Source organism: Electrophorus electricus, chromosome 1 (assembly GCF_013358815.1).
Source record: "Electrophorus electricus isolate fEleEle1 chromosome 1, fEleEle1.pri, whole genome shotgun sequence".
Lineage (NCBI taxonomy): Eukaryota > Metazoa > Chordata > Actinopteri > Gymnotiformes > Gymnotidae > Electrophorus > Electrophorus electricus.
The window spans coordinates 23,138,993-23,166,543 of record NC_049535.1 but is presented as its reverse complement, the minus strand read 5'-3'; the positions used below and the strand labels follow the sequence as shown (position 1 = coordinate 23,166,543).

General features: G+C 44.8%; 1 protein-coding gene across 2 annotated transcripts; it reads right to left on the bottom strand.

Annotated features, from left to right (window-relative positions):
- Window positions 1–2,514: 2,514 nt before the first annotated feature.
- Window positions 2,515–26,734, bottom strand: LOC113572853 (voltage-dependent T-type calcium channel subunit alpha-1G-like). 2 transcript variants are annotated; one of them, XR_004775729.1, is made up of 2 exons: window positions 25,426–26,734; window positions 2,515–3,489 (listed from the first exon to the last, which is right to left on the bottom strand). XR_004775729.1 is itself a non-coding variant. In XM_035523525.1 (2 exons), exons 1-2 carry the CDS (start codon window positions 4,271–4,273, stop codon window positions 3,212–3,214), a joined length of 411 nt encoding a protein of 136 aa, XP_035379418.1. In that variant the 5' UTR covers window positions 4,274–4,492; the 3' UTR covers window positions 2,515–3,211. The 2 variants fall into 2 exon arrangements, 1 of the variants encoding a protein (XP_035379418.1); XM_035523525.1 differs by lacking the exon at window positions 25,426–26,734 and adding an exon at window positions 4,141–4,492.
- Between the last annotated feature and the right edge of the window lie 817 nt (window positions 26,735–27,551).

Sequence of the window (27,551 nt, the reverse complement as noted above, 5' to 3'; positions counted from 1 at the left end):
ACAGGTTGACACACACCATGTGGTTTTAACTTTTTCTCTAACTAAAACTGTGCAACACTTGCCTCTGTTGACATCACTTCTGCCCGTAAACAGCCCTGGTTTGATCCAGCTCATCGTGGCTCAGCCTGTATCATTTCTGTCATTTCACCTTTCTTTGTTGTGTCTTTGTCATTTTTACCTCTGAGTGAACAGGATATTCAATATGTCTGACACGGTTCCAACTTGGATTGAAGATTTTCAAAACTGGCAGTGACAGCATGCTATCATTTAAGTCAAGACTGGGTTGTGCTTGTAAAAAAATAAACAAACAACCAAACAAAACAACACCAACAAAAAACCTAGGAAGCTTCAAAGAACTTACTGTTTTTAACTATTAAAATGCATCAATAAAAGAGCATCTAATGAGCATTTATAAACATAGGAATTTATGACTTTGTGAACATTTTCTAAAGAAAGACATGTTTTTACCATGTGTATATTGTGTTTGGAGTAAGCAAACATTTACTAAGGACAGAAACTTACCCCCCCCCCCCATAAAAGTTAAGACCAGGGTTTACAGTGTGTTGGCAGATATTTACTAAGGACATTTATTTACTAAAGAAAGAAACTATTACAGCCTCCTAATAAAAAAGGTAAGCCAGAGGGTGTAAATTGTGTCCAACGACTGCAAATCTTTATTGTGTGAAATAAATTTTATTACCCCCTAATAAATATTAATGACCAGGTGTACAACATGTCTGGATATGTACACAACATATTTAGGACCAGAACTTTTACTGGGGGGGCAATAAAACTGTCAAAATAGTTTGATTTGAAAACCCTCCTTTACTTTGTGTGTGGCCAGTACAAGTCTGAGTGGATAGAAATACATCACCTGAGCAGGGAGATCCAGAAGAGATAAAAGAGCTACTTATATCCGTGGCAGGTATCCTTTCCGTGTATAACTTGGTCCATCCAAACCTCTATCTCAGTTCTCCATCTCAATCCATCCATACCTCCAAGTCAATCCCCTTGGAGGGTGCCATACAAGAGCCCTTAGCCAGAGCGGTCTGGAGACCTGGAGTGGAACGTTCTTTACTCTGCAATGCTGACCGGTGCCTTCCTGGTCAAATATAGCCACTCTCCTCTGCAAGGTGGGGTACTGGACAGTTCCACTGCTTCAACTACTGCTGCAGACCGGGTCCTCTTTTTAACATAATGGGAAGAACCAACCATCGGTAGCCTTGGTTCACCCTTCGCCAAAAAATGTAGATCATAAATATTCCTGGTTTTACTGGGAGGATTGTACATTAGAAAGAAGCAGTTTGCAAGTGAGGTTTGTTTTCGAGAGTGGATGACAGCAAAAATAATTTCTTCCTGGTGAGTGATATCCCAGTTTCAATTTTTTGGGGATATAGAAGTGAGAACGTGCAGGTGAGTACTCTTCCAATAACCAGGAATAAATGAAGTTATATTTATATAGCACCTTTCAAGGAACCCAAGGTTGCATTACAATTAACACACACAGAAGCAGCAGCCAATTTTGCACAGCGTACTCTCAACTGGAAACCTCAGCCCCCCAAGGGACTGAATCAGGTGCAGGGAGGGACAGTGCATCATCCAGCACTGTGAGACACAAAATCATTCACACAAGTTTATTAGGGTAGCCATAACTGGAAATGGAGACACACACAATCATTCTCACACACACACACACCATGACAGTTTAGTAGGATAGCCTAACCTCGATGTTTTTGGACTGTGGGAGGAAACCAGAGACCACAGACAGACAGAACATGGAAACTCCAGCCAGATAGGAAACTCCACCCTTGTACTAAGAGTCAAACATGCTAACCACTAAGCCACCATGCTGCCCAATGTAACACACACGCACACACACAAACACACACACACATACACACACACACACACACATACACACACACACACACACACACACATACACACACACACATACACACACACACACAAACACACACACACACAAACACACACACACACACACCCACACACACATCATGAAGGCATTCCATTAACATGCTGAAATAAAATATGACACCTTGTCTCTCTGTGTGTGTGTGTGTGTGTGTGTGTGTGTGTGTGTGTGTGTGTTGAAGCCCCCATGGAAACTGCATCTGTTTGCACATTTTCTGCTGCCTGTGATTGGCAGTCAGCAAATGATGATCAGTACAGTGTACTGTGCACTCTCACGAGTGCTGAGCTCGGGGAGGATCAGGCCTATACACACAGCAGCCCTCCAAAAATTTACAGATAGTCCATGAAAGAGCCTCATTTCACCTCATCTGTTAAGTCCACAAAAAATAAAAAAATGTGGTTGTCCAAAATACTTTCTGACCGCCATCAAACTTTCCATCTTGTTACACACATGTACAAATGAGAGTTTGATGAGTAGCATATTACTTATAACTTCATCACGCCTGATAATCAAGAATGATAACCAATTGACTACACAGTGAAAATGTAGCACTAGGTGACTCTGGCATGAGCGAATGAGTGGGCAAGAAAAATGAATACCACTGGTGACAAGATGAGAAAAATGAAACACTCAGTGTTCCTTTTGGTCAGCTTGCACAAAAGGAGCTAACTTTTATACATCCAATACATACAGACAAAGAGTACATTTAAAAAAAAGCCACACACACACACACACACACACACACAAAGAAAAGATTCAACTGCACCAATACAAAAGTGACATTTCTGAAGGTCAAAACTGGGGAGTTGATCAAAAATGTCTCCATTACATCTAACCTAAACACACATGTATATGTTGCCACATTTTTATAACTGGTAGAACACACCCACTTAGAAATACTCCCTCTCAAATCTGAAAAGGTAGGAGGTCTAAAAAAAGTCTTGTTTGACTTGTTTGCCAGAATCAGCAAAGCATGTTTAACTCTTATTAGTTACACAATTCAAAGCATGAGTAACTTCATTACCTCAAAACACTGTGCAAACACCTCACAAAGTATAGAAGGTTTCCTAGAGTTACAGCAAGATTTTTTTCCACTCCTCATTAATACTCCATACTTCTATGCTACCAATCTTTCAGGAACTCAATAAATGTACCAGTTTCAACCAGAGATGTCTGCAGACTAGCCAAGCACTGCCAACATTCTTAGAAGCACCTTATCACCTCAGCTGTTGAATTGCCATACTTTAAATGTGATGAATAAGTGGGCCTGGGCCTCTAGGGGGTGCTGAGAGGATATGGATTGGAGACCATGCGGATGCACAAGTTACGTGGGCAGGTGGTCTGCTTGAGGCAGAAGAAGACCACCGGCGCCAGCTCCGGAAAGGGCACCACCAGTGTGCTGAGGTCACTGGTGGTGTCGTCGCAAGGACCCGCCTCCTCAATGATGTCATCCCCCTGGGAGGGGCCATAGTCTTCGCACAGCCCCGCTCCCAACTGGCTCACACCCAGCGGCGCGGGACACTCCTCAGTCGTCATGGCGACGCAGCAGCTGCCTGGTGGGGAGGAGAACAAGGAGAATTAAATTGGGAGCTTGACCCATACCTGAGTAAATACAGAGTCAGCAAAAAGTTTCATTAAAGAAATTAAATATGTTTTCTCAAATATTCTGATGTTTCTCTTATAGTTTCACAGCTATTTTCTGATGTGTAAGTCTACAGATATGATGAGCTTAGTGAGGGTTTTTGTGTAACATCTGGACTGCCTCACAGGTAAAGTGTAATGGAAGACAAACATAAAGAAGGCAACCCAATAACCAAGGAATATAAGAACATATTCAGCAACTGCATTTGACCATGAATCGCTATGCTGAAATAACTGGAGTATGTGGAAGGATCTCCTGGCATGTTTAAGACACTAAATCTTGTTCCAAGAGTACTGGGAGGGTAGGTGCCTCTCTGCTAAACACCCTCCCTCAAAATGGATTAGGCTGCACACTTTAAATAGATCTGAATCATTCGGAAACAGTCGGAAAACCAGCCTACGCACTGGAGAAACTGCACCTTCACTAAACTACTGCACTCCCGTCTCCTGCTTTTTTTTTAACCTGTGGAAATCTGCTGAGGACTTTGTTTCAATCACACTAGGTGGGCGGGGGGAGTCGAACGGGGAGGAACGGTGGCTCATCCACCCAGCTCAGCTCTCACCTGCCCGGCTTTGCAGATCAGGACAGAAAGCAAGCACCAAAGCGACCCCACTCACATCCCACGCAGAGCGGCCGACACAATGGACAGCCGTGAGGAGGGCAGCAGGTGGGTTAGGGGTACGAACAGAGACCATCGCTGAAAAGCGACCGCATGCACACAGCGACTCCAGGTTCCGTCAGCCCCGATTGCTCTGATGAAGACCCACGAGTCTCCCGGGGGTTGTGTTCCGTGAACAGGCCTCCATCTCAACCTCCTGTAAGTGTTCCTGGTGAATAGTTCAGTTTAATCCTTAGATGTCTTTTCCTGGCACCAGCCCCTTCCTCCGGAAGGGCCACTCCTTGAAAAGTTGCTGGATTCATTTCTCAGAACCTAAAACGTCTCTATGTGCAGTCATTGGAACTCTGAATCCACCACCACTGTTACACAGAGTGAGTCGACGGGGGTGAGTGCTACCTTTTATTTGCTATTTCAGAATAGTGCGTGTCGTCTTTCATCTGGCAAATTGCTGCCTTCTTCAGGATCTCAGGAACTACTTTATCATGTCTTCAAAGTGCACCTTCCCTGTGCGCCCACCCCGCCTCATGCCCCTCCCACTCTCTCTGAGAGGGTGTCAGGGAGTGTCACTCTCTTGGCTTTTTAACACTCAGACACATTAACACCCTTAATTAGAGGGGGGAGAAACACACATTCTGCCACGTTACACTACACATTACATGCTGCATGACGAAGACACTTCCACAACACAGCATACCAATAAAGCCTTCACACACACACACACACACACACACACACACACACACACACACACATTCTACGTTGCATGCTAATTCTGTTTGCATGCTATGCTGGAAAACCTCTCTCTTAGAACAGTGGCACTCTCTCAGTTCCTTTCTCTACAAACTGTGCAGGAGGGCAAGCAGGCAGGCAGGCAGGCACACACACACACACATGCACATACACACACACACACACGCACACATGCACACACAGGCGCGCACACACACAGGCACACCTGACCAATTAAACATATAAAACAGTGTGTAGAGGGAAAAAAAGCACTAATTCATCATTTTTAGTGCAGACAATTGAGTCTGTGCAACTTGCTTCTTGAGATGGAGACCTGTGTTAATGTTAAGAGCCCCCCCCCCCCCCATCACCCTCAATAGCAGGTAATCGCTGCAATGCAGCTAATCTGAGTTTGCCAAAATACTCCCAGGCACTGACTCACTCTTGGAAGCAGGAGAGAAAAAGACTGCCATACAGAAAGAAAGAGGAAGGCAATTCCAAGAAGAATGGAGAGGGTGAGCGAGAAAAGATGCAGGAAACACGTTTGCTTGCAGCTTTGCACGGAAGGTTCAAACAAACATGGATCTGTACACTGTGTCTCTCTCCATCCCTCTCTCGCGTCCACCTGCACCGAGGCGTAAATCCCTATGTGGGCTGGGCTGGGCGCGTGATTCATCACCCCCTTCTCTCCACACCACTTGCAACACCACTTGCATTCTGACAGAGCTGACACACAGCCCTGCATGTCCAGAGGTCTGCGGGCCTGCCTGGCCCGGCCTGCCACCACATCCTCAACTTTATATCCCCCTTCTTCATCCACTACAGCTCCCTCCTTTTCTCTTCATCTCGGTCACTCTCCCTCCTTACCTCTCTGAGGCCATATGGTTAAAAATCGCCCTCTTCTCTCAGGGAAAGCGGAGCGGAGACCTCGTCCGGCTGGCCGCGATAAAAGAAAGCAGCGCGATGAGAAACGAACTCCATCAACACACTGGTGCACGATCTGATCTGCGCCGCTTCCTCATCATTCCAGGCAACCAAAGTGTCGAGGCAAGCAGGAAAGCATATCAGCAAAAGGCTTTCTCTACTCCCTTCTTGTTCTTCAGGCATGTCACAGATGACAGAAATAAGTCAAGAGGCAAACCTTTGCCCCATGAGACTGTATCCTCTAGTGTGTGTGTGTGTGTGTGTGTGTGTGTGTGTGTGTGTGTGTGTGTGTGTGTGCGCGCACACGTGGGGTGAGAGCGAGCGAGTGTGAGAGAGACTGCAGATGGCTGCTATAGTGTGGCATGGCATTTCCTCTGCGTGAACCACTCCATCTCTGTGAGCAGCTAACCAAACCAGCCAGCTAGAACTGATGCATAAACCTCTATTCTTTCCCCATAAAATCACACAGATGATACAAAAGTGAACATGTGCACAGGAAAACAACCCATTGCTTTGTTTATTTGGGTCATTCCGTGCCAGCTCATCTAGACCTCCCAGTTCATGTCATGGATTCTCTTGGAAAATAAAACCGTGTGAAGACTTCTGTTAAAGTCATTAGATATTGTAAATCCTATAAGCTTTGCTCAATATACTTTTTTAGTTATAATTTTGTTTGACCCTCTGAGCTAAATTTAATCATTTCTGTAATTCTTGCAGGTAGGTGTATTCCAATTCCCTGTAAACATTATGATATATACAACATTTTATGTTATGTTCAGATACTTATCATTTAATTATTTTTGGAAAATATATATTTGTAATTAGCTGTAATTTTACATGATCTGGTTTTATTTCATAGGCAGATATTTGTACTATGTTGACTTCAATGTTTTCTATATTTGTGTGATACCTACTAAGATTATTTTTTCAATAGGATCAAGAAATTAATTAAGTTAGAGCTTGTAAGTAAATGACTACAGCTAAGCTAAATTTCTCACATCATCCAGTAGTATTAGAAAACAATAAAGCAAGTCTGGACTAATCCCACCTGTAACAGGTTTGGGCTGATTGCAGAATGGAGTGCTACGTACCCAGAAGTATATAAAAGAGTGCAATTCAAATGAATGTCTTCATTAAGCATTTTGATGTGACAGCGAGATCATGGAGCCCAGCTCTCTGTTGGAAAAATGCCTGCAAGTAGAGGGAAGCTGTCGTCACCAGACAGCCTGCACTAATGGAAAAGTTCATCTTTCAAGTTTGGCCGAGTTGGGAACTGACAAGGAACTACTGAAGTTGAGAAGTGGCTGTTCTGACTTGACAGATGATGCCACGGTTTGTTTGCATCACCAGATGCACTGTTTGGGGGAATGCAGCACTCTTCAGACAGTGTTGTGATTTCTTCAGCTTACATCCCACTTGTGTTTCTCAGCTTCAGTAAAATTTCAATTTGTAAAATGTCAATGTCACTCACATTGTCCACTGTTACAAGCATAATAAATGCTCGTTTACAGAAAAGTATTAAATGATAAAGGAGCAATACAAGATCTTTCATTCTTTTATATATCGACAATGCATATCAACACTTTCCCATAAAATGTTTCAAGGAAATTGGAATAAACCTTCTTGGGAAAATATACAGTCAAAATATCTTCAAAAGTAGGATTTTCATCACAGAAGCTATATTTAGCAAGATGGCAGCACAAAATAACTTCAAGATGTGTTACAACTATTTTAATACTACACACAAATATTTGCTTGCAGGAAAGTGAAAACTAGCAGACATTAAAGATTCTTAATTTGGGTAAAAATTATTTATGTTGATTCATTTAATTACTGTAAAAGATTCAGCGATGAATGTTTACCTGAATACATGCTGCAATCTGTCCTAAGGGTTTCTTGGATGTTCACTACAACTTTCAACTGAATCCATTGAAAAATAGGCAGTGGTGAAGCTTAGACTACACATACAAGTAACTGAGCTCAGAGGACCAAACTTTCATAACTAAATTCATAATGAAAAAGATGTGGAGTAGAGCAATAAGATTTGGTAACCTTTCACAAATTTAATAAAGGTTTTCTGCAAGTTCTTTTTAATCACAAAACTCCATGACATGAACTGTGAGGTCTAGTGCAGTTGGTATGCAGTGACCGCTTTTCCTAACCCATCAGCCTGCGTTCTTCCATCCCCAGACTGCTGTGCTTTGGGGAGCGTCACCATTTAGTTTGCAGCAGGCCAGACTAAGACGCAGCCACCGAGTTCTGTCTTCATGCCTGTGGCCCCAGTGCAAGCAGATTAACCTTAAAAACCTTGTTTACATTCTAGAGGTGTTTTTTTTTTATTATCGTTACTTTGTCGCAGTTGTAGAATTTGACTGTTTGCTGGTAGGGGTAATTGAGAACCACCGTGTCATTGTCAGAACAACTTAAGTGACATTCAAACTCAATCTCACCAGCACTATTAATGCACTCACATGCACCACTTCCATGCACTGCACATTTACTGACTTGTGCATCTCACTGACAACTAGGGGGAAAGACACTCCGTTTCAATACCACTGCTGAAACAAAAATGATAAATAAGGGAATTCAGAATGCAAAACCTACAGCTGAAGCATCCGTCACAGAAAGGGAGGGGTGCAGAAAAGCGCAGAACACCACGCCGGTCTCTGCTCGGCCTGCAGAACTCCCTGATTCAACGAGCCTACCCCTAATACATCTAGCCACACACCCTGTAATTGCGCGCCAAAACGCGACGCAGCATCACTTTAGATGCATGACCACAGTGCAGGGGCAGCGGGCGAACCTGCCAGAGACGGAGATTACAGCAGCACAGTTCAACTCAATTTATGTTTACATTACGCTCCACCAGCACGCCAGCACGGTAGGGAGCCAGGTCAGCACACTGGGCCTGCTGGCATCCTCAGCTGGGTGACTCCGGTGAAATTTTCAATCGTCATTCTTGACAGAGGGGGACGATCTGTGGCAGCCTAGCAGTGTCAGCAGGCCTGTTAGACAGTAGACATCACTGTGCAGGGGATCCCACGCGACACATTCAGAATGAGGTCTAAAAGTGGATCGGACAAGGATTATCAACACGGCTGGCATAAATCGGCGCTCACTCGTTCCGAGCTCTCGGAGGAGCGTTGTCGGCGCATGGGGAGCTGGACGCTCGGGTGAATGGCTGCCAGTGGATTAACATGATTTGTAAATGGCATCCATGCAGTCTGTTTCAGAGGCGTTCGCCCAGTCTGGTGCATTTCTCTTTTAAGCTGGCAGACATCGCAATGCTTCGTTCAAACGTTTTTCCGTCTCGGCGATGACTGCTTGCGGTAGGGTCGAGGCAGCTATATTCAGGAGTACCTTAATTAGATTAATAGATATAGTTATTAGATAATTTGGAAACAGACATGCTATCTAGGGACCCTCATAGGCAAAATAAGTTCATTTCCAGTAGAAGCCATGACACAACTGGTTTAAGGACCATGGTTAAGTTTGACATTTTTAGCACCAAACATGTCAAAAGAAAACAACATCAGTGATGTTTTCTGCTTAATGTGAACTATACATTGGGCTGGGCAGAGATTTTCCAACCACCACTTAATCTCCATTCAAAAGCTATTTAACCACACACACACACACACACACACACACACACACACACACACACACACACACACACACACACACATCTGTTTAAGACATCTCCAACTGACAGACTGATCCATACTTGTGTAAACAGTGGGTATGTGCTGTAGTATTTGTATGTGTGACTCTATCCATATCCTATTAACACGGAGTCTAGTAGCTAGGAAGAGTGCTTACTGCTCATTTTTAACTGAGTGATTTAGCACACCATGCTCAAACAGATCCATATTCAGAGGGCAAGAGGCTGGATAATGCTGACAGTTAATTACAGTTAGCGACTACCGATCAATGCCAACAATGTACAGAAGAATGGGATTAGATAGGTGAAAAACCAGACTGAACTAGCCCACTAACAGCTAGCTATTAGGGTGTTGTATTCAAGACTGAATAGTTAGTTTTCATCACATTTTCAGATTCAAAAACAAAAAGATCACAATTCCGCTTTTCCTTTGAGGATATAATAAATGTGGCTTTGAAGTCAGTGCTTTCTAATGGTGAAATGGAATACTTCCTCAAAAATAATGCATTTCCTTTCTTTAGATCTTTAACCTTTATGTAATTCACACTGCCCCACTACTGGTTTTGAATAGCAAAGGAGAATTCCTTTAAGGCCAGAAGTAGGTGCCTCTGCTTTCTCAGTTTCTGTGCATAGGAGAGCTGGAACTGGATAAGCTGCCATCTGAGCAGCCGCCAGTAGGTTTGGTATGAGAAGGGGACACTCTTGTGAAGGGAAGCTAAAATTCACCAGCCCCTGGGGGCCTCACTTTGTAAGAACCACTCTTATGTTACAACTCTTGTGCTTGACATGTCACCCTTTTTAGGCCCTTTTAGAGTCATTTGTGAAAGGTGACTAAGTACTAAGGACTGGTTCAAAATGCGGTTATGAGTATCGAGAAGGTTACAAATGGGACACCTGGTTGACAGGATAACACCTTCATTCTACTTGTCAGGGTGTTTACACTAATCCTGCCCCCCACAGAGCCTTGTCACCATTGTACCACCTATGATTGACAGTTGGCTGGCGCCAAGGTTGGAAGTCCTAGCCAGAGGAGCTTTTTCACCAGAGCACTTCATTACACCTGTTCCATCACGGCAGCCAAGTTCACATGACAACAGATAGCATCTCAACAAGGGGACCACACTTCAGTGACACCGTTCTCACATGTTCCTGTTAGACAATGCCGTCTGAAGGGGAACGCAGACATCAAAATTGCACACGTGCACACTAATAAAACAGAGGCGTGGAAAAAAGTGCCAGCCCAAGCGGTCACTCAACCTTGTTGCTGAACCTTGCAGCAGCCCAGGCAGAGTTATGGGTCTTCAAAGTAAATCCCTGCCCACCCTCACCTTTGTGGTTTATCCAGGTATTAAACCCTTGATCTGGCAGATGCTTTTATTCCCTCAGCTGTCAGCAGAGGAAGGACTGCTAAGCCATTGATGTGCTTTTCCTGTGAACGTCACAATGCCAGATCATTAGCCTGACCTCAGGAGCAGGAACAGCGATGCATGCCCAAGGACACTGATGGGTTTCTACCCTGAAACGTTGCAGCAAAACAGAGAGCCATAATCCTGAGTGATGCAACACAGAAGCATTCGCCCCATCATCGGGAGATTGGGAGTTTGATCCCTGATGAAGCCACAGCTGTGGTTGGGAGCCTTAGAGAGCAAAACTCTCTCCACCCTATCAGTTACAGCGAGAATGGCCAGCGCTATGTGTCTGAGGCCATGCTTCAGATGGGGAGTATCCTCTGAGTGTGTTACTCTGCCCCTGATGTTGCGTGAGCTGTAGCTTGAAAAGATGTGGTGATTGGCTGCCTCAGAGAAGCACATGACAGCCTTTTGCCTCACTGGACAGCAGCTGTTGTGTAACAGAGAATTACCTGATGGATGAGAATTGGCTATGACTGAAAATAGAGACCTGCCCCCCCCCCAAAAAAAAACCCCCAAAAAACCCAAAATCTACCACCATAACATTATCCTGTGATATAATGATTTTGAAATGCATACTTCCCACCATGATATGTATCAAATACACAATAAAGTCATCTAGCATTACTTTCCATTCCACAACAGTGGAAACCTGAGCAGCTCTGATCTTCTTGTGGTTGCAGGATCTTTGATCCTTGGCTTTGTATTGATCTCGAGTCCATCTCAGTCAGCGTCTACCATCAAAGTGCATGGACACATGGGAGACATCTGGACTTCCAGGGTGTCACATGCTGAAAACCTGTGCACATGGAGTCTGTTTTTGTACACATTTCCTCCTTATATAGGCTGTATACCACCCAGTTCATTTACTCATTACTGAAAGTCTTATTTACTTCTATTTCATCACAAAGGATTTCTGGCAAATGGTTTAGATGCACGTGCACGAGACGGCAGGGAGAGGACCGGTGATGCAACGCTTCCACACAGCAGCGTGAGATCCAAAGGGTGCCACTCGGAAGGATCCCGAAACGGAGCGGGCGGCGCCGTAGACGATCCTTCGTCTTTCTCGCCCCCTCTCTATCCCTTTCCTTTCTCCTTGGTTCCTCCACCTGTCCCTGACTCCACTTCTCCACTGCCCCGCCCCAGAAGAGGAACAGGCTATGTCTTCCTAATGACTTGATTTGCATAAACATGCATATAATCATTGAAAGCGCTCTGTGTGTGTGTGTGTGTGTGTGTGTGTGTGTGTGTGTGTGTGTGTGTGGAAATGCGTATGCATTTGTATGGGTGAGTTGAAGCTCTGGGGCAGCTTCAGCAAATGGCCCAGCCACACCCCTCTCTTGTCTTCTTCATGCCCCTCACAGTCACCATTCCACACACCTGCCTCCCTGCTCCACAGCCCTCTTACAGCAACTCTGCAGACAGTTTCATCCGCAGGAGCGGAGAAAAAGTTCACAGCACCCACCAGCTGGTTTTCTATCACCGTAAGGCACCCTGTTGCCCTAAGTGCTCCATTAGCACGGTTCCGCATGTCCCTCGGCTTGCCTGCTTTACAGCGGCTGCGCTCCACTCGCCACACCGTGCTGGTTCAGCCCTCTGTCTCCCCCCTCCCGGCCCTGTCGCCGTGCTGGCTCAGCACTTCTCCAGACCTCCACGCCGGCTTTGAATATGGATCTGGAGCGGAAGAATAAAAATGTTGGAATCCAGAAAAGGCAAACCTACACACAAAAGACACACACACACACACACACACACACACACCACCCCCACCCCCAAGACAGAGGCAGAGGATGGGCTCAGAATGGGAACAGAGACAAAACAATGCAACAATTCTGGCAGCTACTAAAACTATCCAGGACTATAAAAAAGAAGGAGAACAGAACACCAGGCATTAATGCCTTTAAGTCAATGCCTTTCAAACACCACATATTTACTGAAATAGCCTTGACACACACATAGACGTGCGCACACACAAAAGACACTACCAGGCAACTCCTTCAGTGTCTCAGGTGATAAGTGAAATTAAACATCGTAAAGGAGAACAAGTCCCACATTTATGGCTCCTGACACTAATGCACACAGGACAATGCAAGTACAATGAGACCAAGCTCTGCAGAGAAGTTCTGGAGTTCCCTTTAGCTCCGTCAGTGGGGGGGGTATACTGTATATACTACCCATAGATCCTCACCAACATTACTACAGCACACACACACCACAACTACTATATCCCACAGTTAGAATTCTTGGAAGAAAAATAGATACAGCACCACCAATCACAGTATGGCCAGAACTTTTCCAATTAGTAGATTGTTGCTACAGAAAGCAGGTGTGAGCAGGAGCCTGTGGGCTGAGTGGACATGCACTGAGCAGGTGATGCCAGTGTGACTTCTCCATAGACCCATAAGACCTGGGGACACTGGTATAGCTGGAGTTCTGCAATGACTGTTGCCATTCGGTGCAATAACAGACATTGCTGTGGATGGGGCTTTGGTGCAGAGGATGATAACTACGCAGCCCTGTCAAGGAGAGACGCCTGTTGTGGTTGATGACAACCTATGGGAACTCCACATCATATGCGCTCAGTGAGATGCAGTGAGAAAAACCTACAGTTGGAATTTCAGCTGGCAAAGAGAGAAAGAGAGCACATGCAAGCAAGCAGAAATGTAGAGAGCAAAACAAAGAGAGAGAGAGAGCCAGAGAAAGAGAAAGAGAGAGAGAGAGAATGAGAAAGAGAAAGAGAGAGAGAGAGCACATCTTTTAGCTTAATTTGGTTTGAGCACATCAAGAATAGAAAGATGCCAAAGAGAAAGCAGCAGACCAGGGCCAGATAAGGAGAAGGGTGAGGAAGAGACAGACGAGTGTGGTCCCACCATCATGAGGTCATCATTACTCCCTCATTGTAATCACCTTTTCCATCTGGAGGGATAGCAGGAAACCAAGGACAGGGGGGGCACGGTGCGGGCCAGGAGGATGAGCAGCTGTGCGACAGACCGTTATTCTGGAAGCCACACACAGATGGCTACAAACCTCCATGCAACACAATTACACCCTCCGAGAGGGTACAACGTTCCCACCACCTGGCTGTAGAAGCATCTAGGTGAAGATGGTATCACCTGCAGCTGGGATCACAGCGTGACCATGGGTCCGATGCAGTGGAAGCTTATTTTAAAGGTTGCAGTGTTGTACTCCCTAAGGCAGTGCTGCTCAATCCAGGACTCAGGGCTTGTCAGGAACGTCCATATTTCTGCTCCAAACCAGATCCTAGCACACCTGTACTGAGCACTTGGGTAATGCCTTGTGGCAGGTGAATTGGTGTGTAGGTGGGAGAGAACAAAACCGTGGCCCATCTGGTGCTCTCCGAGGATGGGGTGGAGAAACGCTGGTGTAACCTCAACGCTCAGCTCATGTGGGTTCAAGAGAGAGGCCGGCGTGTGATCTACGGTCTGTAGATAGCTATAATCTATCTATATGTGATGCTCCCCATTCAAAGGGAAGCTGGGGCATGACTTCCACCATTGATCACATGACCTCACTGACGAGCCTTCAGGATTAAGCAGAACTTCCTTTTTCCCTCCCTCTCCTTCTTTCCTTTCCCTCTCTCCCTTTCCTTCTCATTGAATTTCTCCCCCCTTCTATCTCTCTCTCTCTACCTCCCGGAAGGCCAGCTCAGCACTACAATGTGGGCCAGGAGCCGAAGTGAAGAGCAAGTCCAGGGTTATTTGGCAGCGCTCTAAGACTCATAGATGTCTGGGCAATTAGGCAGCGAACACCGTGCAGATAAATGAAGGCCTGCCACAGCCTGGCTGGTCCTGTAGCCAATCCCCCTCCAACCACCCCACCCCCCACCCCCAAATGAGGGGCTGTGGAGGGAGGGGCTAACCTACAGCACTACTCAGCCTAGACTTCCCTTTGGAATATCTCTCTCCGTGTCTCTATGACGACCATTTCCCCCGTCTGAATCAATCATGTGCTCTTTCCTGTAGCCCTTTAATGAGCTGCAGCATGTCGACATACGGCGGACATCTGCCTTTTCCTCTCACCGTCCTGTGTTTATGTGCTGCCTGCATGTGAGCTGCGATATCATCAGCACCCCGTCGCCTGTACCCCACTGCAGGCGCAGGACGATCCACCTTCCAATTAAGGTGTCCCGTTTCTCTAGTGCGGGGGTCCCGCCCAACCAGCGGACCAGTCTGCTCTGTTAGAGGCCCAACCTGACTGCACAAGCAGAGGTCTATATGAGCAGGGGGCATTCAGAGGACAGTCCTCAGACACTCAGCCTCGGTTCACCCCTCCTGTCACATTCCTCCTCCAGGACGGCTGAGGCTCAGCAGGGTGCACCAGGGCTCCGCGCAGGGAGAGCAAAGCAGTGGTCGCAGGTAGGAGGTGTGCGTCTCCTCAGAAGGTCAGAGGGAGGTGAGGGAGTTCTTATAGCTTCCCCAGATGAGAGCGTGGCTCTGGCGGGGAACAGCGTGGCTTTGAGAGTGGAGAACACGCATGTCAAGTGCGGAACATGCATGGGTTGCTTAATGGGAAAGGCAGACATGCAAAAGGTGAAAAGAAGAGAGAGCCAAAAGAGTGCCTCTGGATTAGAGGGTTTTGATGACCTCTAAAACCTGATGGCATTCCATCCGGCCTGTTAAACATTCTCTCAAACACACACCTCTGTTTCACGCCCCACTTGGCTTTATGCCGACTATGCAAATCTCCCAAGAAGCATAAAATCTCAACAACCAAAATTACCCGCATGCTATTATTTTTAGTTTTTCTCATATTAAGTTGCTAGATGAAGTATCTTACCGTTCCAGTTAATTCCGTCTGTACACCAGTACACCCCCGAGAGGACACCCTTGCAAATATATCTAATTTGAACATACAGTCATCTCAGGCCAAGACTGAAATAGCAGTGTTTACATACACACATCTGGTTAGCGAACACACAAGCATGCCCAGAGTCACCCACAAGATGCATAGAAAACTGGTACGTGACAGTGCACATGATACATATTAATGTACAAAAATGCACTGCATTCTGTATGGGCACCCTCAATCTTATGCACACACAGACACACTTATACAGTACTATAAAAGTGCCCTGGATGAGTAGTGTGTGGCTGCAGTAGCCCAGCGATGAGCATCAACCAACACAGCTAGGATGGAGCATTGCTGGACGTTCCTCCAACCTCTGCCTGCTCCAGGAAAAAAGCACACCATCTGCTCTTTGTAGTTCACACACACACACACAAAGTTTTGCCAGGTCAAGCCTGAACTGGTCGAATTAAAGCTCAGATGGATTTGCAGGTTCCACTCACTGAACCATTCCTCTCGATGGCTTTGACGAAGCACAGAAACTTTTAACAACTTGCGTGACAAAACAAGCCTTTTTGTCCATGGTGAGAGTTCAGAAGCTTTTCACATGCTAATCAGGCTCCTACCAATGTCGCTTTCTGCAGCAGGTGTGCTATTCTCAGCATAAAAAGCACAGCAAGGCTGTCACACCACGACAAAATAAATCCCCCCTTCCATCGTATGATATCATTCTCATAGTCCCGCCCTCTCCACAGCCCCTCCCCCTTCGGCTTCCTCTGATCTCTTTTCTCATGTCCCTGCCATCTCTCTGTGGCCTCTGTAAAACACATAAGGTCCAATAGAACACATGCACACACACACACACACACACACACACACACACACACACACACATACACACACACACACACACACACACACACACACTCCATCTCTCTCCTCCTATAGACACTTATGCCCTCCCCCACCCCCCTCACACACACTTCTGTTGCTCCTTCACACTACTAAAAGTACTACAAGGCATCTATGTGAGGCTTGAGGTCATAGACAGGGATGGGTCTATAGAAATTACTCTAGTAAAGAGACTCTCCTGTCTCCAGAGTCTACCCTTCCTTACTCTCCCCTCACTCCCAAATTGCCCAGTGCAAGTAATCCTGAGAACCACATAACTTTGTTCTCCCCCGCCCCACTTTTCTGCTTTACCTCTGTGTAGTCTGTGTCTTCATTTGTAGAATAAACCTCCATTTATTTATTAGCTAGAATAATTTCTGAAGTCAAATTGAAGTACCACGCACAGGCAGAACAGGCTCAAGCAGCTAAAACCTGTTGATATTAGTTCCCAGTTTCTTTACTACAACATGAGTCACTCTCACTCTCATACAAAACAACAGGCCTGGGAAACATAAAAGAGAACAGCATTTTGCTCCTAAAGGCAGGATTTAATAGGGCTTTGTATTAGATTCCTACTGGAACATGTGTCACACCTCCCGGGGTTTGTATACATTTTAATCTTTTCTCAAGCCCGTAACACACACCTTTCATCTTAAAACCTGGCTCGAGACACAGAGTCCACCCACAACTCGATGCTGTTGAGAGAGCACACTTGCGGCAGAGAGTAAAGCAGACATGCCTTGCAAACTCCTAACTCCTCTCATTTACTCCGCCCTTCCTCTGCTCTCTGTTTTTTAAAGGCTGCATCTCCGCGGCAACGTCGGCTCAGCTTGTGGGATGCGGAGAGATGTCTACGCACGTCTGGACCATGCGCCGCAGTAACTCGCCAACAGACACCGCCTTCGAACGCCTCTTCGCGTGAGCAGGAAACGCACCGGGGGGGAAAGGCGGTCGCTCGGCCCGCTGAGAGAGGCGAACGCCAAGGTGAACTGGTGAAAGGAACACAGAAATCTGCTGCAGCTAAACAAACAAGGGCCACTTCACATTATTCCCCCAATGTGTGCAGATTTGTCAAGCTGCAAATTAGGATTCTACAGTAATAGTAGCATGAAGGAAGGATAGCGAATGAAAATAAGTATGAAAATAAGTACATAGCAAACCCAGAATTACAGAGCAATGAAACCATGGGTGCTTGTGAGGGACTTGCAGACATCTCCTCCCATGGGATTTAACCTGCTCATTAGCTTCAGGTATCGGGTGTCTAGAGCCTGTTGCCACTCACTCCTTGCAGGGATCTGATCCTTATGGATTTTTTTGCTAATGGTGGGCAAGCCTTTGAAGCTCACTGGAATGATTCATTTGTTTTGTGCTTTTTGCAAAGCATTTTCTTTAATATTCAGTTTAGCTCCAACAGGTGCTGGCTTGTCTCTGATGAATCGATTCAGATGGAGCTTTGAAGTGGGATTGATCTAAGCCTCTGATCTCTTGTGGTAGGGCTCCAATGCCATTGTGCACAAACCGCTTCAAATGCCAAAGAAACTCTTAATAATATCTACAGGCCTTTTTCAGGAAGAATAAACCGGAAGAGCTGTGAGCACCTATGACTTCAGGAAAGACTGGGAGCTGCACGTTCATAAAGTAGGTGGATAATCTACCAGCTCGATTTTTAGACGTCTTTATCCTAGCATGCCAGCCTGACCTGGAGCTCTTGCTTTGCGGCAACTCTCTGATTGAGGTGGGCACCCCTGCTCTGATGCTGATGGACGAGTCCAGACACCCACACAGAGTTGAGCTACTCTAGTAGGACTGGCCTGTTGTTGTGCAGCACACAGGGGTCTAGGCTGCTGTTGGGTAAACATTGATGTCAAAGCCTGATGTGGGAGAGGAGCCACACAGTAGGGGAGGTGGGACAAGGAAAAGAACAAGGAAATGTGAGATTGTGCAGATGCAGTGGATCTACAGCAGTGAACCCCAGTGTCTACCCGAAATACTGCCAAAACAAAGGTGAGCACCAGATGGCTGTAGTAGTTACACGAAGGAGGAAGGTGAGGCAGAATAAGTGAGTGTTTGTGTGTGAGAGAGAAAGAGAAGGCTATGAATCTTTCCCCAGGGAACCTCAGTAGCAGAAACAGCAATGGTTTACACGGTCCATTTAACTACAAATGCCCCGAGATGATAGCAGATTTGATAGTTTCCCCTAATCACTTGTAGTGATTCACATAACCAACAGTACATTGCAGTTGTCTCTTCTCATAAACACAGAATGTGGCTGAACTTAACAGCTCCACACTTGTTCAGCTATGTTTCCCACTCTTGCAAGAAAATTCCTTCTGTACACAGTGCTGGCTTCAGGACCATGGACAGCGGCACTTATGTACAGGATGAGAACTAAAAGAGAATAAAATGTCAGCAGGCATAAAATTCCTCAGACAATGATTTAATCAGAGACATCATGCAGATTTAAGTACTTTGAAAATAAACTCTTATAAACCTGAACAGAAAACATTTTTTAGTATTTTATCTTTCATTATTCAAAACATTATACTCAGTACTGTTATTTAACAGACGGAGCGTGAAAGCGAGCCAGAGAGAAAGGATACAAAAGAAATAATGATCATGTCAAAGTCAAGAGGCTGCTGTCCGACTGGAGCCTTTCTCTCTCTCTCTCTCTCTCTCTCTCTCTCTCTCTCTCTCTCTCTCTCTCTCTCTCTCTCTCTCTCTGATCTTCAGCTGATCTTGGACAGATGGCATCTGCTGGCAGTAGCCATCAAATGCTAGCAAGATAAAGCAGTAGTGGGGAGGGGGAGGAGTGGATTTAACACCTTTGTGTAACATGTCCCATTGATAAAGACATTTCAGAGACGGGCCAGCATGTGCTGACACAGGGCACAGCAGGTGCTGGGATGCCACCATTCTAAACCCATACACGGTATTCAAAGAAATCTGCAATGCAAAGGATACCATGTAGCTCTGTATAGGCACAGGCACTCACATTCCAGTAATTAAAGCCATGAAAGGTTTACTGGACTGTGCATTCGTTTGGATAGATCACTTTGTACTAAAACTGCCAAAATGGAAGTTCAATACAATGATTTTTAATTTGATTTTCTGATTTGAACCAGTATGATCCTGCCTTTTGCTGAACTCCAGTGTCTGCATACATTAAGCACCTCTGCTATTGACCAGTACACACAGGATATGAGAATGAATAGATTAGATGAGATTAGATTAGCGAGAGAGAGAGAGAGAGAGAGAGGAGTAATAAGACATCACCGGAGGCAAATCCAGCATATCTGGCAAAGAAGAAGCCTCGTGGCTTCATTTTATAATGGTGACAGCATTGGTCTAGTGCATAGAAAATAACTTTCACAGTCTTTTGCTCTGTCCTTTAACATTCAGATAAGCAATGCTGCTGAGTAATGACTCTGTTAAGGTAGAGCACTATCATATCTCCCAAAAAAAGAGAAAAAAAAACCCACCAACAAAGAAAAAGAGCAATTCCCTCACATTCATCCCAGTCAGCCCAGGAGAACTCCTGCTGCTACCACGTAGGAGCCCACACAAAAGCAAACAGGAAACAAAACACAAATACAAGCCCAGACTCCTGACACTATTTCATTTATTTAACATAGAAACACACACACACATACACAGATCTGTGCATGCATATCATCTCCAGACAAGTCTCTAATTGAATGTAGATTACAATAGCCAAGATTGATTTGGAAGACGACCATGAAGACCTAATTCACAATTAAATTACCGATGCATAGAGGAAGGTCGCCACGGCAACCACGATCAACAAATGCAGACCCGTTAGGCCCATAAAGCAAAGGGGATATGGGTGTGGGGAAGCAACAGCCATTTTCTCCTGTCTGAAGCCCATTTAACAGGGTGAAATTAAAGGGGGGAGGGATTTAATTAACCTGAGCCAAGAAGGATTATAGCTGCCTGTCTAGTTGAAAGAGGTGCAGGTTTTGAACAGCTGACCTGTGATCAGTTTATGGGACTGAGGTCTCCAATAAAAAGAGGAGGGAATCTGACCCTGCACCTGCACTCCCGCTCCAACACTCTTCATGGCTGACCTTCCGCCACTGACGCTCTGCGAATTGACGCCCAACTGCAGCACACAACACCTGTTCCAGCCCACACAACATTCATCTGGGAAAGGTGTGAAGACCGTGGAGTGTAAGCAGAACCATATGTGGACCATAGCTAGGATACAGTACAAACTCTAAGCAGGAGCAGCATCGACAATGCCATGTGTTCTCGGTAAGCCCATCTCTGAATCCGTTAAATCACAAGCATGGCAAACCTGCATTAGCATTGCCAGCAGGCCTGCTGCATCGTTGTTTAAGTGGCTCTTGGCAGTTACCAAAAATTATTCTTAGAGTAGCAGTGATTACTAACTGTGGATTTAACCATAGAATAGAGTCCTAGCCACAGATGATCTCACATGCACATTCATGCCAAAAAAAGCATTACATTTACAGCATTTGGCAGGCACGCTTATCCAGGGTGACTTACATATTCAGCAGTACACTCCCCTTGTGTGTATGCTTCCTGGGGCTCAGATGCAACATGGGGCTTAAAAGCACCATGCTCTACCTGTCCTACCAGGTGAGCTGCAGGAGCAGTACAAGATGATCCAATGGGCGTCGTGCAAAGTGACACAGGAAGGCCATAATGTGCCCCTTACTGTCTACAGTCAGTACAACAGCCTGCAGATAACAGCATTTTTTTAACTGCCCACAATGGACAGCAATTATATTTGACCACTTTGGGCACTGCAGTAACAAGCAGAACACTCTTGTAAAGCACTTGTTAGGCTGAGCAGCACTGGCCAATTTAGGCCCGCCCAAATCAATCTCTGAACCAAAATGACTGTGGTGTCAGAATGACCTGGGATGTCTCATCTCTGTAGCAGTAGCTGGAGGCCTAGAGTTAAACCTGCCACGCCCCTCCGCAGCAGGGAAGGCACATGGTGGGGCTCTCATACTCACTTCAAGGATCTAGTTATAGATAGAAACAGAGAGACCCCACTCACTTAATGTTTGCTCCCTTGATGATGAATACAGCACACTTGTTCCCTTGTAAGCTCATCATTTGGGATTTGTTCCAGGGTGGAGCATGCCACTTAAGAGATGAGGGACGTGAAGAGCAGAGGGCAGAAGTGCAGTGAAGCCACATGCCCAGGTGTGCCAGGTGCGCCAGGTTGAGAAGGTTCTCAAGCACTCAGTTCCTTCCCTGGACCACAAACCAATTGAAATGATTCAACTCTACAATGCATTGCAGACATCAAACGTTTTTACATAATTTATATTAATAATAAAGAGAAACAATGATGTTTGGTTTGATTAGCAATAGTATACATTATAGCTACAATTACACTTATCCATGCATAGCAATCAATGGTCTATAGACTCTTAGGATACACCTACTAGGTATACCAACAAGACAGATGTTTCTAATAAAGTGGCTGGTGTGTGTATGAAAAAAAGCCCTTAGAAAGCACCAGAGAGATGTAAGACAAGTTCCACTGAGCTATAACCACTGCACTACAGCTAAGAAATACACACACACCAGGCATGCTAATAAAAAGCCTAGAATCCTAGATGTGAACATTCATAAGAATATATGAGATTATAGCTGCATCTACATTCCGGTGGATAGATGTCCAGGAGCAAGTGCTGGACTTCCCGATTTATATTTATATGATGCTTCTAATAATTCACTTTGCTTTACAAGGGGTAACTGGAAATGTAGTTACATCCTCAGGCTGTCCTCTCCCCAACAATACTAGCCTGGGACTGATACAGCCACACACTGCAGTCCATGTTGAACACAGACAACATAAACACCACATTCGCAGTACAAGCTGGTGTTAACATCACAGACAGAACATCCTGAAGGGCATCAACATGGGCCTTCTCCACGTGTGTTCATGACCTCCACAAAATGATTCACCTCACATATTGAGCACTACACATTGGGCATGGTAGCGCTGGAAATAAAACAAGTTCAGAAACAAAATGTAGTGCAATTGCAAACAAAGAATTTCAAGCAAGGCAAAACTAGCAACAGCACAGTGCTTTCAAATGAATTCTGCATGTGTCAATTTCCAGTTCATAATTCAATCATAATGCATCTATTAAAACTTCATTACATTTGCCAATATTCACTGAATTGGATGTTTGCTGGTAACAGAGTTGGCTGTTAGGTGAACGTAAATGCATCTCTGAACACAGTGTATGGTAATAACAAACAGGAGCCAAGGGACTCATTTCTGATGAGTGGAGACACAGGCTCCTCAGTGTACATCACCCAGGGGATTCAGCAGGTGATGTGTGAGGTGAGGTCTGACAGCTCTTAAATGCCTGAGTAACTAATGTGTCCCATTAATGATGCTTACCACGTGTAGCTGTAGTCAGCTCCCTCAGGATAAACGGTTCATATACAGAAAACACACAGGACCCACACATCATTGCCTCACTCACACACAGGCAAAAAGAAAGGCGCGCACACACACACACAAACACACTAATGACCAAATACTGCAGTATTTTTGGTCAGTTTGGAAGGTAGGGTGAACTAGACTAGCATGGCCTTTTGTTGTGAGTCATTATTCCTGAGCGTGCTGCCAAGGGCCAAAAGGTAGCAGGCTAAACTAGGTGTAATATGCTAGATGTGATGTTAACACGCGTGTGTGTGTGTGTGTGTGTGTGTGTGTGTGTGTGCCTGCAAACATGCATGGTGATTAGAGTGGGTAACCCTTAGCCAGGCCCCCTCCTTGCCTGACTCTTGTTTTAGATCCTTCACTTGTCTCTCCCTGTGATCTTATGACTCACTGCCTGGCTTGCTCATCATACAGTCACAGTCACTGAAATCTGCAGATCTCATCAACCTCTCCATAGCATTAACTCCACACTCCCCTTATTGTCATGGCACTGCAGGGCTCAGTCCCCGCTTCAGGACTTCAAACGCAAAATCCATAAAATCCACAAATTGTTTGTACCATCATACACAGCCCAGATAATACTATATTTTGAGAGTGTTGAGTGCTGCAAGAGGCTGACGTGCCATTACTCTTCAATGACTAATGTGTCGAGCATCTGTCTATATCTGCATGAGCAGGTCTCTCCCTGCCGGTGGACCTGCACTCCTGAAGTATTGATCGTGTTCAGCAGCCTTTAGATTAGCAGCATCCTGATCAATAAGAAAAACACTCTCAAGAGTGTTTTAATCTCAGTCTATTAAAGCCAACAGAACACCACTTTCCATTGATCAGGAATTGGATTCTGATTATGGTAAATGTAGCGACGGTTACACTGACGTCATCATAATTCCTACTTACATGGTTTTGGCCTCCTTATTTAAATCATATATACTCAATACAGCAAGCTTATGTGTCTAAGGCATGTTGGTCATAGATACCGTTCAGTGAATGTCCCAGTCCTGCACCACAAACTGTACATTTGAGCATTTTCCCTACTTCAAGTTTAAACCATAAAGAGGGTGTTAGTCCTCTAAGTGGTTCAGTCAGGCATGTGTTTTAGGGTCAAGTAAAATGTGTGCAGTGTATAGTTAATTCAGGCCCAGGGCGGGAAAGCATGGCTCTATGACACAGACAGAAATAACCAGCAATAAAGACCAGGTACAGCACGTGCTTAGTCATGGTGTTGAGCTGACAAGTACCGGAACTCACGTGGGTGGCAAAAGAAGCAGTTTATTGTGCGCAATCAAGCTCGAGGATAAGCGCTGTTCCATACATACGCTGTCTTTTAAAAGGCCACGACGTCAATGCTAACCCGTTTTCAGAGTAGACAACTACACAAAATCAGCCTATGACGCTGAATTATGCATTTAAAGTTATCAAAGATTAACTTGATTTCTGGACTACAATAAAAGTTATTATTCTTAAAACAACTGCAATTTAGTTCTCTTGTCCATGGTGCTGAAATGTAAAATGCAGAAAGTTACCCTGCTTACATAGGCCCAAGGATGGGATACTCGGGATATATCCAGAAACATTAGTCAGGTAATTGACGCCTGGCTCAGTTCATTTTAAGTCTCACCTTGAACTTCACACAGTCCAAAAGATGTGGACAACCGGTGTAACTGACACATTTACGCTACGTCTGCAACCAATTAAGAAATAAAACGTGCTAGACTATTCTCTGATGTTACTTATACACAGCGAATTGTTTCGATTGTTACAATGCATTATATAACGACTGTTTACATCTTGTAATTAAAAACATAATAATTCATATGTGTATTGAATAAATAATTAACCGGAATGTCGTACATTAGCAAATCGAACGCAAAAAAAGCACAATATCTTACCCTTTAACTTAACAAAGTAGCTAACACAATTGAAACGTTTGGCACTAGCAAATTTCCTCCTGATCTTAGTCTCTAATAAGCAGTGCGTATAATGAGGTTATTGATAGTCAGACGTACTATAACATAAACCATATCACATATTACAGAATGGGTGTCATTCTTAATCAGCTGCACAATACCTTCAGCGCACTAAAATGGTTTCAAAGACGTTGCTCCTGGAGGGTTTGTGCATCTTCTGAACACGTGAGCTACATGTTCTTTAGTCATAAGAAAACGAAAGAAAAAAAACTATATCTGCAAGTTCACGATTCTTCAGGTTTCTTTTGAAGAGTGATCGTTTTATTTATTCTTAACTTGAGTAGACTGTCTGGCCTGTGTGTGGCCTTTGCGTCAGTGATGACCCATGTAAAACAGATAGTGAAAGAGAAATTCAGTGAAACAGTGTCTAATAATGCTTACCTTGTGTGACATCAAATTTAAATTTATCTGCTGCACGGAGCTAAAACGGGTCGATGCTGATTGTCAAAAAAGACCCTAAATGAATCATGAAAGTCCAAACATAGAGAGTCTGTTTTTCCAAATGTAATTCTCGCAAAATGTCATTTTAGGTGTGTATTACATAACTTCTGGTGTACTGTCTCCAAAACTACTTGTTTTCTTCATCATCTTCTATTGCAACCCAAAAGTCAGTGTTGCGGTGTAGACGTGTTGACTCCTCGAGGCTGATCCTATTTTCGGGCACTGGCCCCAGATTCTTCCACTCAAACCAATATCAATACACATACAAATTGCTAGATGACTAGAAAATCCGAATTAAAATTTATATTCGTCTATGATCCACCGCTTCTTCGGCGACTCCTCCTCCAGTTTTGCCGTTAAAATGCAATCGATTTGTGTGGAACGGAAATAGCTTTAAATAGTCTACCGCATCTTTTACTTCCGTCTCGTAATCTAACTGTAAAATCCTCAGTTAGGTGTAACTTGTGTCTCCGTTCCCGTCCCAAGTACTTTTGTTGCATAAGATAAAACGAAATACTCACAACCTTATTTTTCCTAGTGCATCAATTTGTATTTCTCCGAAATTTCCTCAACAATCATTTGCACGCTACATATTCCTTACAGAAATCACTCAATTTCGCGTGCGATGTTCAGTCGTTTGCCGTGGAACAATCTGCACTGCTTTGTTTCTCCGTTTTGAGATCTTGGCTTTCTCTCGGTGAAATGCAGCATATCATTAAAGCTCTTACTCATCGGGATGATCAATAATAATCCACAGAAACAGCTTGACAAGCCCGTAAATCTGATCCGAATACTGTGCAGCCAAAAGCATCTTTCATATTTTTAAAGCGTAACTTCTCATCGCGCTTCATTTTGGCATCCACCGCACTTCTCCGCGGCGTGGTCACAGTGGTCTCGCAGGTGAATTCGCATTGCCTCACGCCCGCTTTACGTCGGATTAAAAAAAGCAACTCCATGCAAGCGACGCGAATTAGAGCGCACGCAGACGCGCCTGGCGGGGCTGAAGTTTAGCGCGCCCCTTTCCACTCGTTCACCTGTGTCTTGCGAGATGGGGACTACTGTTGTTCCGCGTGTTCTGTGCAAACGCAACGACTTCGCTCTCTAGTTTTTTCCTGTCCAACTGCAATTTCTCAAAGGGATGAGTTTTGCGGAGTGCATCTAGCGGAGACTGCGAGGAGAAGTGAGTGAAAAAAAAATCATCATCATTTGCGCTATTACCACGCTCACCGTCGTTTCGGCATCAGCGCTATTGCATGAGTTGAAACAGTAGTGGCGGTTTGCGGGGGAGACAAATCTCAAACGTGCCCCACAGCAAACACACACACACACACACACACACACACACACACACACACACACAACCTCCCCAGACGGTCGAAGATGCAATGAAGCAGGTACGATGGGAGCTGGTTGGGGGCTCGTGAGCGGAGCACGCCTTCATACGAGCAGGCAGGCGTCCACACGCAAGCCCAGCGTCTGCTGGCATGCCTGGAACGAGATGACCGGTGGGCTTAGGTCGGATATTTTTATTTATTTATTTATTCATTTATACAAGCGCTTAATAAAAAAAAAAGGGGGGGGGAGCTACATTTAGATCACTGTTACGGCGGAACAGTAGAAGGTAACGAAACTGTTGAAATAACAATTTGCAAATTCATTGGGACACGTGATGGACTGAGGGCTTAATAACTTAGTGATGCAATGACTTTTGAAGAGGAGCTTGTCGAGGGAAAAGACAGGATGTAAATGCCTCAGCGGCGCTTATTTCAAAATAAATGAACATGGGAGAAAATGCAATACACTATATAGACCGCTGGTTTGCTATTTAAAGGCATTTGACGACATCTCATTAATGTATATCATCAAAATGATAATGAAATAAAAAAGATTCTCCTTTTAAATTATGAAAACATTTTGGATAGAATGTTTAAGTCCGACCCTTGAACCCATTATATAATGGTCAATGGAAAGGTATTGGGAATGACGCCCTTGCTCCTAGAAAGGTCACTAGTCACTATAATGTGTTTAGCAGTAAGTCAGATGGAATAGATTTTAAATAAATTGAA

Excerpts from the sequence above, each read along its gene's own strand:
- LOC113572853 (XM_035523525.1), bottom strand. The coding sequence starts at position 4,273 with ATGGTCTCTGTTCGTACCCCTAACCCACCTGCTGCCCTCCTCACGGCT. Across the intron at positions 3,490-4,140 it reads TGATCTGCAAAGCCGGGCAG|GCAGCTGCTGCGTCGCCATG; the intron begins GTGAGAGCTGAG and ends CCTCCCCACCAG.